General features: G+C 36.5%; 1 protein-coding gene and 1 pseudogene across 1 annotated transcript in view; both read right to left on the bottom strand.

Annotated features, from left to right (window-relative positions):
* Positions 1-18,157, bottom strand: part of CHMP2B (charged multivesicular body protein 2B) — a 28,361-nt gene extending 10,204 nt beyond the window's left edge. Inside the window, exons 1-2 of the mRNA XM_037130755.2 lie at positions 17,879-18,157; positions 4,166-4,257 (exon numbers count right to left, since the gene is read on the bottom strand). Coding sequence (XP_036986650.2) covers positions 4,166-4,257; positions 17,879-17,912 — 126 coding nt within the window. The 5' untranslated portion in view covers positions 17,913-18,157. The remainder of the gene's footprint in view (positions 1-4,165; positions 4,258-17,878) is intronic.
* LOC128627045 (60S ribosomal protein L14-like) lies at positions 10,524-12,845 on the bottom strand (annotated as a pseudogene).
* Positions 18,158-18,374: the final 217 nt, after the last annotated feature.

The following is an 18,374-nucleotide window of genomic DNA, read 5'->3' as shown; positions in this document are numbered from 1 at the left end:
AAGAAGGGACAATAAATCTAAGAGGGTTGAAAAGAGCCAAAGTACATTCTCCAACCACATTAAACCAGAGTCAGTAAGGAAAATATGAAAGGAAAATCACAAATGAGCAGAAATTAACATGTTTCTAATAAGTCATAGATTAAGGAAAAATCTCAGGGGAAATTAAGTAATATTTTGAATGTAATAAAATGAAATACCACATATCAAAATGCACGGGTTAAAAGAGTTCTTAAAGAGAAATCTATAGCATTAAAAGTTATATTAAAAAAGGTGAAGGGCCCTGGCTGGTGTAGCTCAGTGGATTGAGTGCGGGCTGGAACACGCGTCGGGCACATACCTGGTTGCAGGCCGGTCCCTGCGGCCGTTCCCAGCAGGGGATATATGTGTCTTCTCTCTTCCTTGTTTAAAATCTTAAAAAAAAAAAGGTGAAGGTATTAAGAAGTACTAATTGTAGCTACAAAAGTCACCAGAATGTAAAGTACAGCACAGGAAATACAGTTAATAATACTGCAATAGTGGTGCCAGGTGTGTACTAAAGTTATCACTCAGTAAGTTATTTAAATGTCTAGCTTCTATGCTTTCCATGTGAAACTAATATAATATTGAATTTCAACTGTAATTCAAAAATAAAGAATGAATTAAGCAAAATAATAGTAAAGGAAAAAAGGTTATGTTAAAAAAGTCAAAAGCTTCAAAATTGAAAAGTGAAAAAAGGAAAATAGAATACAAAGTAAACAAAAAATAATGTAAACATAAATGAAAACCAGAAACTAGAAAAAAGTGCAGAAAATTAATGAAATCAAAAGCAAGATTTTTGTTTTTTTTTCTTTTTGCAAAAACTGATCAAACTAATATACCATTAGCCAGACAGATGAGGAATAACAGCTAAGACTGACAGAAAGAACAAGCAAGTTACAAATATTGGGAATGCAAAATGGAGCATCATTTCATATCCTAAGGATGTTGAAAGACAGTAAGAGTATTATGAACAACAGTATGTCATTACATTGTGAAATTTGGAAGTGGACAAATTACTTGAGAGACAAACTACCAAAGCTCAGTCAAAAAAGACACATAACCTGATCTACAGCTTTTTTTAATGAGCTTGTAGTTTAAAACCTATCCACAAGCAAAACTTCATTCCCAATGTGTTTGCTGATGAGTCCTACCAAATATTTAAAGAATACACAAACCCTTCTAGTAAAAGAGTAAGGGACACTTGCCAACTCCTGCTTTAAGATTAGCATTACTCTGATGTCAAAACTGAATAAAGACATTACACAAATATACAACCATAAATAAGTACGTTTCATGAATATACATGCAAGTATTCTTGACAAAATCTTGGCAAATTGAAGCTAACATTATTTTTTTTTAAATACATCATTACCAATAACATTTATCCCAAGAGCAGAAGCTTGATTCCCCTTAGGAAAATCAATCAAAGTAATTCACTACATCAACACACTAAAGAAAAACTACATGATAATTATCTCAATAGATGCAGAAAAGAAAAAAAAGTATTTGACAAAATTCATTCCTAATAAAGTCTCAGCAAACTAGATAGAATGGAACTTCCTCAACCTGAGAGAGAGCATCCACAAAACTACAGTTTTAATGTCATACTTTATGGTGAAAAACTAAATGTATCCCTCTAAGTAAAATATGAGGATATCTGCTATAACCACTTCTATTTAACATTGAAAGTTTTGGAAAGGGTAATAAGTATGAAAAAAGGCATCAAGATTAGAACAAAAGATGAAAAGTTTAATTTATTCATAGATGACATAACTATGTAGAAATTTAACAAAATCTACAAAAAGGCTACTACTACCAATAAGTGAGTTTAGGGAGGTTACAGGATTACAGATCAATATAGAAAACAATTCATCTATTTCTTTCTATATACCAGCAATTAATATCAGAAACTGATTTTGTTTTAAAAAATATCCAGCATCAAAAATATGAAATAGTTGGGTACAAACCTGACCAAAAAAGCATAAAGCCTATATAATTAAGTACAAACACTCCTGAGAAAAGGTAAAGATCTAAATAAATGGAGATATATACCATGTTCATGAATTATAAGACTCAATATTGGCCTTGGCTGGTGTGGCTCAGTGGACTGAGTGCCAGCCAGACTGTGAACCAAAGGGTCGCTGGTTCAATTCCCAGTTAAGGGCACATGCCTCAGTTGGGGTCAGGTCCCCACTTGGGGGTGTGGGAGAGGCAACCATTCACTGATGTTTCTGTCCTTATCTTTCTCCCTCCCTTCCCCTCTCTAAAAATAAATAAATAAAATATTTTAAAAAGATTTATTATAAAGCTATACTAATAAAAATGTGATATTGGCTTAAAAATAGTCATATAGATCAATGGAATAGCACAGAACTCAGGATGAGGCCCACATGTATTTGGATAACTGATATTGTACAAAGATGACAAGGTATTTGAAAAGGGAAGGATGTTAGCAACAAATGTTGGCACTGAATTTTCATATGCAAAAGTGAACCTCTATTCTCACCTGACAACATAGTGATTTAATTCAATATGGTTCACAGTTCTAAATGAAAGAACTACACTATAATACTACCAGAGGGACACATAAGAGAAAATACTAGTGACTTCGGGTTAGGCAAAGATTTCTTAGGGCTCTAAAACTACTAATCACAGAATAATAATAAATTGTATTTGCTAAAAATCAAACTCTCTGCTCCCCCAAAGATACCATGAGGAAAATATAAGACAAGGACAAGAACTGGGGAGAGTATCTGCAAAATATATATTTAATAAAGCATTTGTATCCAGAATATAGAAATAATTCTTACAACTGAGTTAGAAAACAACTTGAAAAAAATTGGCAAAATTTTTCAGGGGACCCTTTGGGCAAAGAAGACATGTAAAAGGCAAACAGGCACATGAAAAGGTGCTGAACATCAAAAGCGATGAGGAAAAGCAATTTAAAATGACAACCTACTACATACCACTAGAGTGGCTAAAAGGAAAACAAAGATGGTTAACTCAACTCTTGGCCAGGATACAAAACAACTTTACTTTCTTATATAGCTGATAGGAACAGAAAACATTACAGCCACTTGAAAAGCTGTTGAGCATTCTCACACAATTAAATATGTATGCATTTACTCTATGACCCAACAATCCCATTCCTAGGACTATACCCAAGAAAAATGAAAACTATGTTCACACAAAGACTTCAGTTGAATGTTTATAGGAATGTTATTCAAAATAGCCACACTCTGGAAATAACCCAAATGTCCATTGGCTGGTGAATAGATAAACAAATTGTGGAACATCCACACAATAGAAACACATTCATAAACACAAAGGAATTAATCCTGATAAATGTACACTGATTAATCTCAAAATAGTTATGAGTGAAAGAAGCTGTATGAAAAAGAGTTCATACTACGTATAATTTCATTTATATAAAATTCTAGAAAATGTAAACCAATCTGCAGTAACAGATCAGTGCTTGCCTGACTGAGGAGGCGGCAGAAAGGGAGGGATGAACAGGAGGGACCGCGGAGGGAGTAAGTGAACTTAGGGGTGAAGGGTATGTTCATTACCTTGATTGCAGCATCGTTTCACTAGTTAACACAGATGTCCAAATGTACCAGATTGTAGGCATTAAATATGTACAGTCCATTCCATGTCAATTATGCTGAAGTTATGCTGTTTATTAAAGTATCTTAAGCAATATATATTTTAAAACAGCTTATTTCTAAAGTACATTCATTATCACAGACAAAATAATGGTTAAAATAAAAAGTAAAATATAAAGATACCTATGAATTATTTTCTTGTAACCCTCTCTAGTTTTTGAGGATCGCATTATCTTTGTTATTAACTGAGAATACTTGGCTGTGTTTTGAGCAGTATTTCTTCCTAGGCATTCATGACTTTTACAAACTGAAGAATAATTTGATTTTATAATCAGCAGAATACACAGAATCTGATAAAAGTCAGCAGAATGAAACAATAAACAAAGGTAAGCAGAAACTGCAGAAAGGCATTAAATGCCATTTCTTTGTAAAACAAATTACTTACCACCTGCCATGTGTCTTCTTCCCGGTTAGCTAATTATTCTGACACTAATTTCCAAATTTGTGTGAAAAGTTAAACTGAACTTTAATGTTCTACTTACCAGCTGTTTTTCTTGTTTCTCTAAAGCTGCTCGATCTCTGCTTATAGCCCTCTGTGTACCTCGTAACTCCCGATTCTGTTCCTTTATTACATCTAAGAAAAAGCACAAAAGAAACCTAAGTGTATGGGTTGTAAAATTTTCCTTAAAACCATTTAAAATATTGGACTCAAAGATGTCAGTAAAAAAATAAGCCTTGATTTACTGGATGCTAAAATTTTTTTCAATTTAATATACAACACTAAAAATCAGTAAAACAGTCAAATTTCAATTATAAATATTGATTATACACAGAAGTCAGTGCAAGTGCGCTCTAGTCTGAGACTTAGCCAAAAGCACATATAAATCACAACAAAACGTTCCCTTGGAGAACTGATTAGCACACAATGTTTTATATGGCACATATATGTGTCACACACACACATCCTTTTTATCTTTCTGTACTCCAATGTTATGTGGGAAAAGAAATAAGGTCATTTGTTTACTGAATCTTTGCTCTACACTAAGTCATCGTACCAGTGAAGCAGCGAATCCCACCTCTACCACTTGATCATGTGTTAGAAAAGTTAGTTAACGCTCTCAAATCTCAGGTTTCTTACAGAATAGGACTGCTGTTAAGGGGTAAATAATACACACAATGCCCTGAAATACTGTAAGTGTCCCTCAATGTCTAATTTATCATCTTACCCTTTGAAGAATTAAACTATTAGTCTAGGCCTGATGGACAAAATTCAGGGTTAGCTCTTACTAGACAGTGATTTCTCCAAAGGATCACAGATATGGATAGTAATTCTTACCAAAACTGATCTGTCATTGTCAGGAATCTTTTAAGTGTTTCACATATATTATAATACATAATGTTCATAATAATGCTAGGAAGTTGATTTTTCCATTACTTTATACATAACAAAATTGAGTATTAGGAATTTTAAATAACTTGCCCAACGTCACAAAAGAGTAAGTGCCATGCCAGATTTGAACCTAAGTGTTCTGTCTCCAGAATCAATTATCTTTATCACTTTACTAGAACACTTTTTTAGTCAAGAGGTAGATTAAAAAAAACAACCAACAGAAAAAAATAGTCTCATCACCAAATGGTGCTGGGGCAACAGGATGAGAAAGAATGAAACGACCCCTGATACAGACCATATATGAAAATTAACTCAAAGATTAATGTCCCAATTATAGGGGCTACAATCATTAAGCTCTTAGAAGAATATTCAAGAGTTAATCTGTATAATCTGGAATTTAGCACTGGGTTCTTAAATATGACACTAAAAGTACAAGCAACACAATAAATAAATAAATGAGACTTTATGAAAATTAAAAACTGCATCAAAGGACATTATCAAGTGAAACAACAACCTACAGAATGGGACAAAATATATGAATGTTATATACGAGTATATGCTACAAATCTATTATCTGGAATATCAAAAATTCCAAAAACTCCAAATACTAAAAAAACAAAAGACAAACAGCCCCATTAAAACTGGGTGAAGTATTTGAATAGACATTTATCTGGAAATAAACAGCCAATAAACACATGAAAAAGACACTCAATATCATTAGTCATTAGGAAAATGAAATACCGGTTCACATCCACCAGAATGTCTGTAACCAAAAACAAAAAAGGAAAATAACAAATATTGATAAGGATAGAGATGGTACCCCTGTACATTGCTTATAGGAATGTAAATTATTTCAGTCCTGTGGATAACAGTTTGAATGTTTCTCAAAAAGTTAAACATAAAATTACCCTATGACCCAATAATTTCCCTCTTAAGTATTTACCCAAAAGCTGAAACAGGTACTTAAACAAATACTGCTACACAAATGTTCATAGCATCACTATTCACAATACCCAAAGGTGGAAACAACCCAAATGTCCATGAACAAGCAAGTGAATGAACAAACTGCGGGAGCTATATAAGCATAATGGAAGCATTATTCAGTTACACAGACATAAAGTACTGATACTACTGAAACATAGATAAACCTCAAAAATGTGATGCTAAGTGAAAAAAGCCACATGCAAATGGTCACATTTCATGCTTACACCCATATAAAATATCCAGAATAGATAAATATGAAGACAGGAAAACAACAGGGTAGTAGTTGTTAGTTGTTGGGGTGAGGGAACAATTAACAACTAGATAGAGTTGTTAACAACTAGATACACAACTGTGACTGTACTAAATGCCACTGACCACTTTAAAATTGTTAATATTCTGTGAATTTCACCCCAGCTAAAATAACAACAAAGCCAGCAGCCATTGTTCTTTTTAATGATGGAGCATCACAATTTATAGAGCACTATATATTTCTGTGAATAATATACCTTTGCTCAGAATAAAAATCACTAATTATCCTGAGTAACAGGCACAATATTAAATGCTTCACAATGCCAAAAGGTAGGTAGACACTATTATGACACTTCTTTCAGAAGAAATTGGTATTTGCTGAGATAATTTGCCCAAGGGCGAAAAAGTGCTAGGATTCATTCACAAGTAGTCTGATTCCATGGCCCCTGATTTTAACTACTATGTTATGCTTCTGGGAAGCTTTTTGGACAAACTAGAAATAAAGTTATCAGAGACATAATCCTAATAAGTGTAGACCCATATTCAATAAAAATATACAGTATTTCATACTGAATAAAAACATTCAAGTCATTACATATTCTGAATAAAAATTAAAATAAGATGCCAGAACTCCTATGTTCTACATACAAGACACCCATTTCCCCTTCTTTGCTTACTCTTTTCAGTGAAGGTATATGGGTGAATATCTCAAGCTAAGGATTGACAAAGAAAACATTCTCTGTGTTCCTCATATACAGAAATATAAAACCATGACATATCTTTAGGACAGATGAAGAGAGGTGGACATGAAGAGAAATATGTCTCTTCCCTCAGCCACTTTCTTCTGGATGGGAAACACAATTCACTTAACAAAAAAGGGGCATGTTCTGTAGGCAAATATATTTGGGAACTGTTGACATTGAAAAAAAAAGATTTCTTTACTTCAAGGCTTCTAAAAATGCTTAACCTATGAATATAAACTGTCAATCCTGAAGGGGAGAATATATAGTAGATTATTTCCCAAATTTATTAAACCAAGGATCCCTTTCGAGAGATCTCTATCCACATTTCCTAATGTACCCTGGAGCATTGGTAAAAATCCTGTTCTAAAACGGCAGTTTATTAGTTTGCTAGTACTGCCATTAGAGACATCACAGACTGAGTGGCTTGAACAACAGAGATTTATTTTGTTTGTTCTGGAGGCTGGAAGGCTACGATCTAGGTTTTGGCAGGTATGATTTTTCCTGAGGCCTCTCTCTTTGGCTTGTAGATGGCTGACTTCTTGCTGTGTCCTCACATGTCCAATTCTCTGCCTGTGTGGTCCCTGGTGTCTCTTCCTCCTACAAGGAAACCAATTCTACTGGATTAAGGCTCAGCCATATGACTGTATTTAATCTCAATTAACCTTTTAAAAGACCCTACCTCCAAAAAATAGCCACAAGGGATTAGGGCTTCAACATATGAATTTTGGGGAGGGGAACACAATTCAGTTGGTAACACACAATATCTTTCCTCTGACATTACAGAGGGACACTAAACCAAACAGCAAAGAAAGCTCTCATTTCCTATCTTTCAAATAAATCATAAGCCTTTCCACCATCAATACTCAAACACTCCCATTTTTTTCTTTGGGACTTAGTTCCCTATCTTGTTAAAGCCAATGGATTGGTATGAAAACATTTACCACTTACTGTTTCAATAGAAAAATACGCTTTGAATTTAAAATTGTGAAAATACAAATGAACTTTTGAAGTAACCTGTTTGTGCTCTAAAAAATCCCTAGTTTTTAGTATAATATGAAATATTGAGATAGTGATGCTGGTCTTCTATAGTTGTAAGAGTACTAGGCTGTAAACGAAGCCATCATATTAATAAGTTAAACTGTGGCCAGATCATTAACACAGGTGCAAAACAACTACTGAAGCCTTCATTGCTCAGATCTATAATTCTACCAGTATACATTTTTTCATTACTAGGGTAGTATAATGAAAACAATATATACAGTTGGTCTTTTTCCTGGGTTCTTGGCACAGAGCTCTTAAAACCCTTGGAATTTCCTTAGTGACAGAAATGTCTTTTGACTCAGGAAGGGGGACGCTTAGGATGGGGCTGGTTACCAGAAGACCAGATACTTGATTAGAAGGTGGGAACTTCCAGCTCCACTCCTCAGGAGAGGGGAGCAGGTAGAGACTGGGTTATACAATCTCTTGAACAAAGAAACTGCTGGAGTTTCTGAGTTGGTGAGCAAATTCACATACTGGAAAGGTGGCATGGAAGCTCTGTGCCCCAGCCCCGAGACCCTGCTTCATTTGGCTGCTTGTTCCTGAGTTTTATCCTTACATAAACCAATGACAGTAAGTAAAACACTTTTCTAGATTTGAGAGTTTTTCTTATGAATTATCAAATACCAGGGAGCTGTGGTGACACCTGAATTTGTAGCCAGTTGGTCAGAATTAATGGTGACAACCTGGGACTTGTGATTGAAATCCTGAGTGGGAGCAGTTTTGTGGGACTGAGCCCTTAACCTGTGGGGTCTGGGCTAACCCCAGACAGTTAGTGTTACAACGGAAATGAGTTTTTTGAGACACACAGTTAGCAACAAGGAATCAGAATACAGAATAGATGTAGCTATCTTTGTTGAAAAACAAAAATTATGACATAAAACTTTAACAAAACATAATTTAACCAAATAGCTTAGCTTCCCCTTTCTTAGTTTTATATAACTATGTATTCCATAACTGTCACTGTATATTAGAGACAGAAAAATAAAGAAAATTAACTACTGCAAATTTCACAGCCTATTGTTAATAGACCTATTAATATTTAAACAGTTCTAAGCTATAAATTGAGAGCATGTAATATTATATACTAAAATAGAGTCATAATACTTAAAACATATTATGGTAAGTAGAAAAAGATAGTAAAATATTTTCCATATGAGATGATTGGTATATCCTATAAAACAAACTAATTACTCTTTAATTTTTAAAAAAACAATTCCTAGGTTAAACCCACATTTAATGAATTTGTTTTCTAGCTAATAAAGAAGAAATATTATGAGAAAGGTTCTGAGGCACTTTCAATGTTTTTAAGGCCAAGTTTATTTTCTATTACATTATTTCTTGGCAGGTCTGATTTCTTCCCCAAATTACACCTAAGAACAAGAACAAATAAATAAATTTTATTTATTTATCTATTTGTATCCCCATCTTAATGCCAAATACTATCCCAATATATTAGTTAACAGTGATCTAAGACAGTACAGACCTATATACTAAAATATAAAAGAATTTCCCTCACAGACATACTGAACACATTACTTTAAAAAGTATGATAATATCTATTGACTATCAAGAAAGATGGTTGATATTAACAATAGTAAAATCTGAACTATGATACAGAGCATTCTATAATGGAAAAACAGCATTGAAATAATCAGTTATTTCTCTTTAATTTTCTCTCTCTTTCCATTCTGAGTCCAGACAACGACAGAAACATGTACAGGGTACTGCTGACGTCTAGGAGAGATGGAGTGCGTGGCTCCTGTTCATCCTCTGCTTCCATCTCCAGGTCAAAGAGCATCCCCTGAATTCTTATCCTCCTGCACTGCATCCACCTCGTGGATTTCTTGTGAAGCATTTCACAGTGGGCAGGAATAGAAAACTTTCAAACTGAAAATGTCAAAAGGATACATATTATATACTTTCTCTCTCACCATTTGGTGAGGTGAAAAGAATCTGGGGGCTGCCCGCCCCCATTACTCTCCAGTCTTATACCCAGCACTACACCTAGAAAGGCCACCCAGGCCACTCTTGGCATTAAAAGCCTGTTTCAAACCTCTAAGTCTCTAAATACTGAACGAGGTTTATACATGTGTGCATCAGAATAATAAGATCACCGACTTAAATTCTAGATTTAAGATATAGACAGAAATGGTCATTCTGCCTTCTTTTGTTCTAAGTCAATAAGGTCTATCTGTTTACAGGAAAAAAAGTAAAAAATTAAAAATAAATCTAAAAGGGCTTCCCATGCAGTCTAGCTCACTGAAATTCTCTAGTGAGGTATGAGGCCAAGCCCCAACTTGAATTAAGGTTGCCCTTCCACTTCCTGCTCATTTACATACAATTTACAATTTGAGGATGAAAGAAAAAAGTAATTATCAACTGTAATTACGGACATTCATTAATCAGTGAGGAAGACTGTTCTAAGTGCCTGTCCTTTGAGAGAAGGGGCTGTCTCCAGCTTGCAGGGCCATTCGGGAGTACTGTCTCATGAGCACTGAGGCACGACACACAGATCACACCTCTCAGCGGGATTCCAGCTGGTCTATTAGACAGCAGCATCCACTCTACCAAGTACTGGGTTTTGTGCTTTACCTACCATAAGGTCATGATGGACTAATCTAATACAGCATATTTTCTTTTTTTTCCAAAAGGAACACTTATTACTTTTAAAATAGCCTCTGAGGTTCTTACTGCCTTCTTGCCAGGTGCCTCTGGAGCAGGTGCTTTCTGGGTTGGAGCTTTTGGGCCCTTCAGAGCTTTTGGAGCTATATTCTGGCCTGTGGCTTTCTGGGTGGGTACCTTCTGGGCTGCATGGCCTGCAGCATCACCTTTCTTGCTGGAACTTTTGCGGTGGCTGCTGCAGCTGCACTTTTAGCAGCAAGTGCTTTTTTGGGAAAAGCTTTCAGAAAAGCTAGCCACCTTTTGAAGTTTCCTAACTTCAAGCTTGATTATTCGGTTCCTCATTTCCTTTGCCTTCGTGACTTTGTAACCATCAAAATTGGTCATCTTGCCTTTTTTTTTCCTCTCTGGCTTCAATCTTCTTAGCCTATTTCGTATTGGTATCTGCCTTGTTAAACATTCTTCTGGTGGGCACTGTGTGGGAACTTGAGGATGAAGTCAGTGAGCTGCATGCATTTGAAAGGCAGAGCCTGCCACCTTACCTGATTGCAGAGTCCACCAACCCTGCTTTGACTGATAACATCTACAACCGTGCAGCTTCCAGGCATGGGGCCCAAAGGAGCCGCAGGCCAACCTCTGCCAAGCGCCTGAACACCACGTGCTATGTAAGGCCTGCTGGGCGCTGTTCAGCACCCCTGCCCAGGAGGTGGTGAAGCTGCAGGGCAGTCAGACCTGGAGCCCATGACACCAACACTCAAGTTCACATTTTCTGCTTTTAAATGTATTTCTTTACAAAAAGAATCTTGTTGACTTATGCACCATTATTCCTGTCAATTATCTTGACTCTAACCATCACATGCATTGAGATAGGAGCACAAAATGTTCCCACATCCTGCTTTGCCATCTCTGTGAACTTGTTTTGGGGATCTAGATCCCAAGGAGAGAGTAACCCTTTAGATTTCATCTACCAGCTCTGCATCAGCTGTCACCCCTGGAAATAGCGGGCATTGTGGCCCAGGTATAGTGTGATACTAGGTAATAGACAAGCCCTGACCATGACTATGAAAAGAAGAGTCAGGAATGTGAGTTCAGCAAAAGCAGGTACAGCAGAGCTCACCAATGATCAAGAAATTAGGAAAGGGTCCTATCTATGTAGGAATGTACAATCATCTTGGGTTAATGAGGAAAAACACTGTGAAAAATGCTATAAGCTCAAAGGGTAAGGAATGAGAAAGAAACATTAAAGGTCAGTACCTACAAACTGTTGGCTCTAGGATCCAAAGGAAAATGACAATGAGAAAGTGGGTAAGGAGGAGTCAGAATTTGATATGCAAAGTAAATTTGTTTTTCAGGCTTTGGAAATAGTATATCAGAAATCAGGCCGGAATTACCAGTATCAGCTTAATCAATCAGTTTTGATATATGGTAAAGAAAAAATAACTATGGGAAATAGAAAGGAGAGTAGAAGATCACATCAACAGCTTTAAATATGCTCCAGGGAGCCAAGGATCCACCTAAGAACTAGGTTGAAGTTGACTTGCTTGGAAGATACAGAATACTAAAGAAAAAATAAGAGAATCTAGCTCTAGAGTAACATAAAAGGAAGTAAAAAAGAATGTTTTTTTCCTACCAGTAAACTTTCAAAAGTCACTGAAGCCCTGAGGAATTCATTGAAATGAATATATTACTATTATTAAAATACCAGCTTTTTTGAAGAGCTGAAGATGTTGAAATGGGCTACCTCTCAGCAGATGTTTAGGTCACATTTGGTTCTCAAAGACACAGATTCTGGCACTATCATCAAGAACGACTTAAGTTCAGAAAACTGCCCAAGGCAATTTTTCATGTTAAATAAATGAGGGGATGAGAGAAAAGGCTCCTCTGAAAAAAAGTCTCAGATACCTGGACTCGAAGGTAGACAATCACACCATGAAAAGAAATAGGAGTCTTACGTGTCATGATAAGGATGGACAAATACAGAAGGAAGTCACCTTCCTAGAAACATCCATTCTAAACATATGGGGACTTTTGCTCAGAAAAACGCTAAGAAGACTGTACTGTGCTCCTGAATACCATGTGCAATAATTAATAATAATGATAGCATTTTAGTGTGTCAAGAATGTAGGAGCCAAAAAGAAATTAAAATCTGAGTTTTTAAATATTCAGAAGAATAAGCACCAAGGAAACGTACATCATCTTAGGAAAGATCTGGGTACTCTGGGTAGCACCATGAGAATGCTGCGTTTTATCTGGAAGAAAGCAGATATGTTTCTGGAGGGAATTCAGTTTATATACATGGTAGATTTTATTCCCTCTTGGGCTGTTGGACATGTGACCTCACAACTGACTTCTGGATAGATTTCTTCTGAGTCAAAACTCCACAGGTTCTTCACGTTGGATAAGTAACATACATGTATAACACCCCAATGAGGCAAAGACTAAGAATCTCTGTTCCTGTTTGTTAGTGATGTCCCTCCAAGTATTTCTAAACTTGCATTAAAGTTCAAGATAGGTGGCGATATGGATGTAGGCTATAACAAGCTCTGGATACTGGGAACACTACTTTGGGTTAGTAAATACTACTGTTTTGGAATTTAGTCTCTAAATGATAAACTGCTGCAGAGATATTTTCATTATGCTGAAGACTTTGCAACCTTGCAAATACAGAATGTAGGAAAAACTTAGAATAAGCATAATACAACTTTGGCAAATCACAAGGATCTACTTTGGTTCCATCAATGCAAATCAGGAAGAAGATGTTTGAAAAAAGAAACAGAAAAAAAAACATAAATAGTAAGAGATATAACATAATTAGAGAAGAATTCCTAGAGAAGAAAAAAAAAACCTGAGATAGGTCAGGTTACCTAGAGGAAGAGAATTTTTTCTACAAAAGCATCATAAGCAAAAATATGTCAGAGTGAGAAGTATGGTATATGCAGATGAATATGAGAACAGTGTTGCTGGACAGTAAATGTCCAGAGACATGGTCAGATCAAAGGGAGCCATGAATGCCGTATTAAAAGCAGCCATATGACCCTGTTGGTACCACAGAGTCAATAAAGGAGTTCGCACAGAAGAGTAACATAGGAAGATCTAGGTCTTAGGTATATCAATCACACAAGCAGTTTTACAGACAAACAATTTAAGGGCTGTTTGACTATAGCAAAGAAAAGCAGAAAAGTGACTGCAATATATTGCAAGATAAATGGAATCTGAATGACAGCAAGGATTTGAAGGCATATAGAGAAAGATCACATATGCCAAATACTTAAGAAGCAAAAGGAGTAGGATTCGGTAATTAACTGAATCAGGTAGAGGGCAAAATCAAGAACTCCCAAACACTGGAAGAGGAGAACACAGGAAAGAAATCAGCTTAAAAATATGGTGACAAATTATTTGAGATCTCTTTGATTTGACATCTTTTGGGACCTCTAGATAGAGATACTCAACAAACTATTGGATGCACTGATCTTTCAGAAAAATATTTCTAGAGATACAAATTTGGGACCCGCCAAGATTTACATTATAAACACATAATAAGAGTTTGAATAAGATCATGCAAATAGAGAATGTACAATTTTGTCATGGAAGTCAAGAGAGTTTTAAGGCAGAACTTAGTACTAGAGTCAAATGTAAAACATAGGCCCAAGAGATGATCACCCACAAATAAACATTGAGAATGGCTATCTAGAAGTCATTGATGATCTTAGCAAAATTTCATTACATGAGATGTAAGCAAACTGCGGTGGAATGGGGCATCTGAGAAATAGAGGTAGGAGACACCACTAGTTCTACGAGAGACTGAGATGAAGAGCAAAAAGGTAGGACGATACTGCCTCAGAAACACTGGGTCAAGAGAGAACAGGGAAAAGGAGAGTTGTTGCCAGTTCTACCACCACTAGATATTAAGGTTCTACCATGAAATCTAAGAGAAAAGAGTCTGGTTCACAAACTAAAGGTAACATGGTACCAACCAAAAGTTGAGAATTCCAAGTACTTAGCAAGAACAGCAAAATTAAACTGTGTCATAGGATTATCTAATAAAAAATATCAAAAATAATATTCAAAGAGATTAGGCCCCAGCCCTGCCACTTAGTAGTTGTGTGATCTTGGGCAAGTTACTTAGTCCTTTGCCTCTCAATTTCCTCGTCAATAAAGTGGAGGTAACAACAGTACTTATAGGTGTTACAAGAATTCTAATAAGACACTGCATATAAAAATGCTAACTTGGTGCTGGCTTACAGTAGAACCTCAAATCTATCTGTATTTAGAATAACAGACAACAATTAAAGTGAATTAAAAACTTCACTTTTTAAGAGGCATATTTAGTTGTGCACTTATGACAAGCCCTCATGGCATCCTGATTTACATGTTTATAATTAGCTCCATTAAATAGGTCACCATTTGTCCACTTAAGGGAAAAAAAAACAACTGTAAACACTTTACCCTAATATATGTATATATCTTATAAATCAGTAAAAAGAAAATCAAGGACTCAACTGTAATTTCAAATTCAAAAGAATCTTTTCTATAGCACTGAGGTACAGTTCTCATTAATTTCTGTAACAAAGTATACAGTGCATAGACTTGTTCATCTCTGTGTCAAAAATGAATTAAACATAACTCTGAATAGTAATAAGTGCAGTAATGTTGTCTCCCTTTTTAATTTACATGCGCAGTAGTCTTTAATGATACAGTATGCAACTGTTCCAGCCAATCCAAAGAGACAAAAAGATTCAATTATTCTCCAGATGTATAAACAGTTACATGCTTCCTTTATATATCAGAATTTCATTACTGCTGAAACAGATAAAAAGACAGTGTACAGTAAAAGATATCATGATCAATAATCAACGAGTCCAAAGATCTGGGAGAAATGCATAAAATACACTAAACTTCACAATATATAGCCTCATTACTACTAAGAATGCTGTAACCTTTTAAACAAACAAAACAACTTCTTTTTAATAAAACAAGGAGTAAACACAGCATTAACACTCTGGATCAAAATAATGTAAGTACAGTTTTAGAATTAAGATTTCATTAAATGATTTGAATTGATATGATAATTTAAGAAAACATCAAGTATGCAGTTTGGTAGTTATAGTCAATGTACATGGCAGCAAAATTTATATTCAGGAATTTCATATGCAGACCTTCAATTCAGTAGCACAGTTCCTAGCAAAAGTCTTTAAGACTTTTTCCCCCCACAAATAAGTCTATTTAGCAAAAACATTACTTCTTGGATGAATTAACCCAATTGCAAATGAGTATACATTTAAACACCCTCATTGCACATCCTCATTGTCTTTATTTTTATTCAGTTCTACACTTCAAACACGATAGTCACCAGATTGCCAAAAGCACCAGGAAGCACAACAATGAGAATACAGAACTGACATTTAAGTCTTTAAAAATATTAATAGATATTAAACAACTAATGCTAGGATGTTTGGCTGCTAATATTAAAATTTTTAAAAATTTTTATTTGTAACATCACAGTAAGAAAGATGCAATCTTTTTCCTCTGTTTAGTAAAATACTTTTTTATTTTTTTTTAAGTTTCTTTTTTCTTTTTCCAAGTACAGTTGTCTCCATTCCCAACCCCCCCCCCCCAACAGCCCCTGGCCACAACCATGCCCACCTCCCACCCTGGATCCTACCAGCCTTTGGCTTTGTCCATGAGTCCTTTACATAAGTTCCTTGACAACCCTTCCCCCTTTTCCCCCATTATCCCCTCCCACTTACCCTCTGGTTACTGTCTGTTTGTTCTCAATTTCAATAGTAAAATTCTAATTATATAATACTGAAACAAAGAAATAAACCTTTTTTTCCTCCATGGAGTATTACACAATAACTGAAAATAAAAATATTAGTACTGGAACACTAAAAAAATAAAGTGCCAGGTTAATGACTAAACAAACTGCATTCTCAGGAATAACACACATAAAACCCACTTCAAATCACTGTATTGCACCCTATTAACAACTTGGTAATTTTTCTGGCATTGTAAATGATTTTTAAAAAGTCTGTTAATAAAAAGTCAATAAATTTTAAAAAATCTTTTCACCAACTCAGAGTAAACAAAAATGTATTATTAGGGGTAAGATGACATTATATGTTAAAGAAAAGGGCAGAGTGGCAGAGTAAAAATGATGTCTTTGTTATCCCCTCCAAAATAATTTTGCTGGCATTGGAATAGTCAATAAAAAGAATGGAGTTACCCCAGGTCTGGATTGAGCACTCTGTCCAGCTATATCCACTGCTCCTTTTGTTGAATTAGTCCCTTACAAAGAAGTGATTCTTTGGCTGAACCAGTAGTAACCTAGACTCAACATGTAATGGGAAACTCTATTTTAAAAGAACTTGAATGAATTTGATTCCTGGTAGCAGTCAATGAAAATATCAAGACTATCAAGACTAACCAGTGTTATATGGACATACATTACAAGCAAGCATTGCCTATAAACATCAATTTGCATATTCCTGTACATGCACTTTCTTTCTATTAAGGTGACACTGAGGTAAATGTCTGGAACAATAAAAGCACCTTTTAAGCACCTTAAATGCACCTACACTTCTATGTAGGTAATACACATCATATCTCTTACTTTTGATGGCAAAAGATAATCACAAACCAGAAAAATCCATTATGAAACAATCCAGGCACTTCCTTTGGGTTTCTTTTATGTTTCCATTGGAGTTAGTCAAGAATCGTTTCACATCTCCGCTGATCGGGTGTTCTTAGAATAACACCAACTCAGACTCAAGTTCATTTTGATAACTGGAGCCAGTTTACCCGCCAACCCTCACCCAACCCCCGGCCTGCCATCACAGGCACAGGTTTGCGGTTAGCGTGCTCAGACGTAGTACACAACGAACTCAAGAAACTCAAGAAAACTATCAAGAAATTCATTAAATCATCAAGACTAATGATACTCAGGAGCCAACCAGCATCCTGCCTCCTCCAAATGCTCTGGATTCCGCTAAAGAAAAATATAGGGCTGGGGGCTTGTTACTGGACTCAAGAGAAGCCAGACCGCCCAGGTGCTGCTGTTGAGGTGGGCGAGAGGAGATGGGAAGCAGAAAGTGACACACGAGGTCAATCACCTGTGGGGCCCCTAGATCTAGCCCCGCCCCCAGGGACACAGCAAGAATCACGGTCAGAAGCCCTGAAAACACGTCTGGAAAACACAGAGCTGGGCCCTTTCGGCCAGGCCTGGAACTTACCATCCACGGTTTTCTTCTTAAAGAGGGACGCCATGGTCAAGAACCGCGCCCAGGCGGCCCAGCTCGGCCCGGTCCGGTGCGCAAATGGGAAAGGACAGGAAGGAAAGGACCAGCCCTCGGAGGGTTCGGGGTAGCGAAGACAAAGAACAAGAAAAGAGGGCAGGGTCTCGACGTAGGACCCGCAGAAGTCGGTGTCCCTGAAGCCTACGGCTGCCGAGTCTCCCGGAGCTCAGGTGACTGCGAACTAAGACACTTTTTGGAGAAGTCACTTGTAGGCGGCGCCTGCGCGGCAAGATATTGCGCCTGCGCACTGAGGCGCCTGAAGCCGCCTTCGGTGCCCTCACCTTGGCATCGGCCGGGTATCCCACTTTCCGGGTTTGGGCGCAGCGATCCTGCGGGGACTGTGAGCGGTAGCCGGTCTTCGGAGGCTATGCGTGGTGACAGGAACCTTCTTAGGTGCAGGCTCCCTGCTCAGTGCTGACACACTCGAGCCTTG

Source organism: Artibeus jamaicensis, unplaced genomic scaffold (assembly GCF_021234435.1).
Source record: "Artibeus jamaicensis isolate MK-2021 breed Jamaican fruit bat unplaced genomic scaffold, CSHL_Jam_final contig_3114, whole genome shotgun sequence".
Classification (NCBI taxonomy): Eukaryota; Metazoa; Chordata; class Mammalia; order Chiroptera; family Phyllostomidae; genus Artibeus; species Artibeus jamaicensis.
This window is presented reverse-complemented; position numbering and strand designations above follow the sequence as displayed.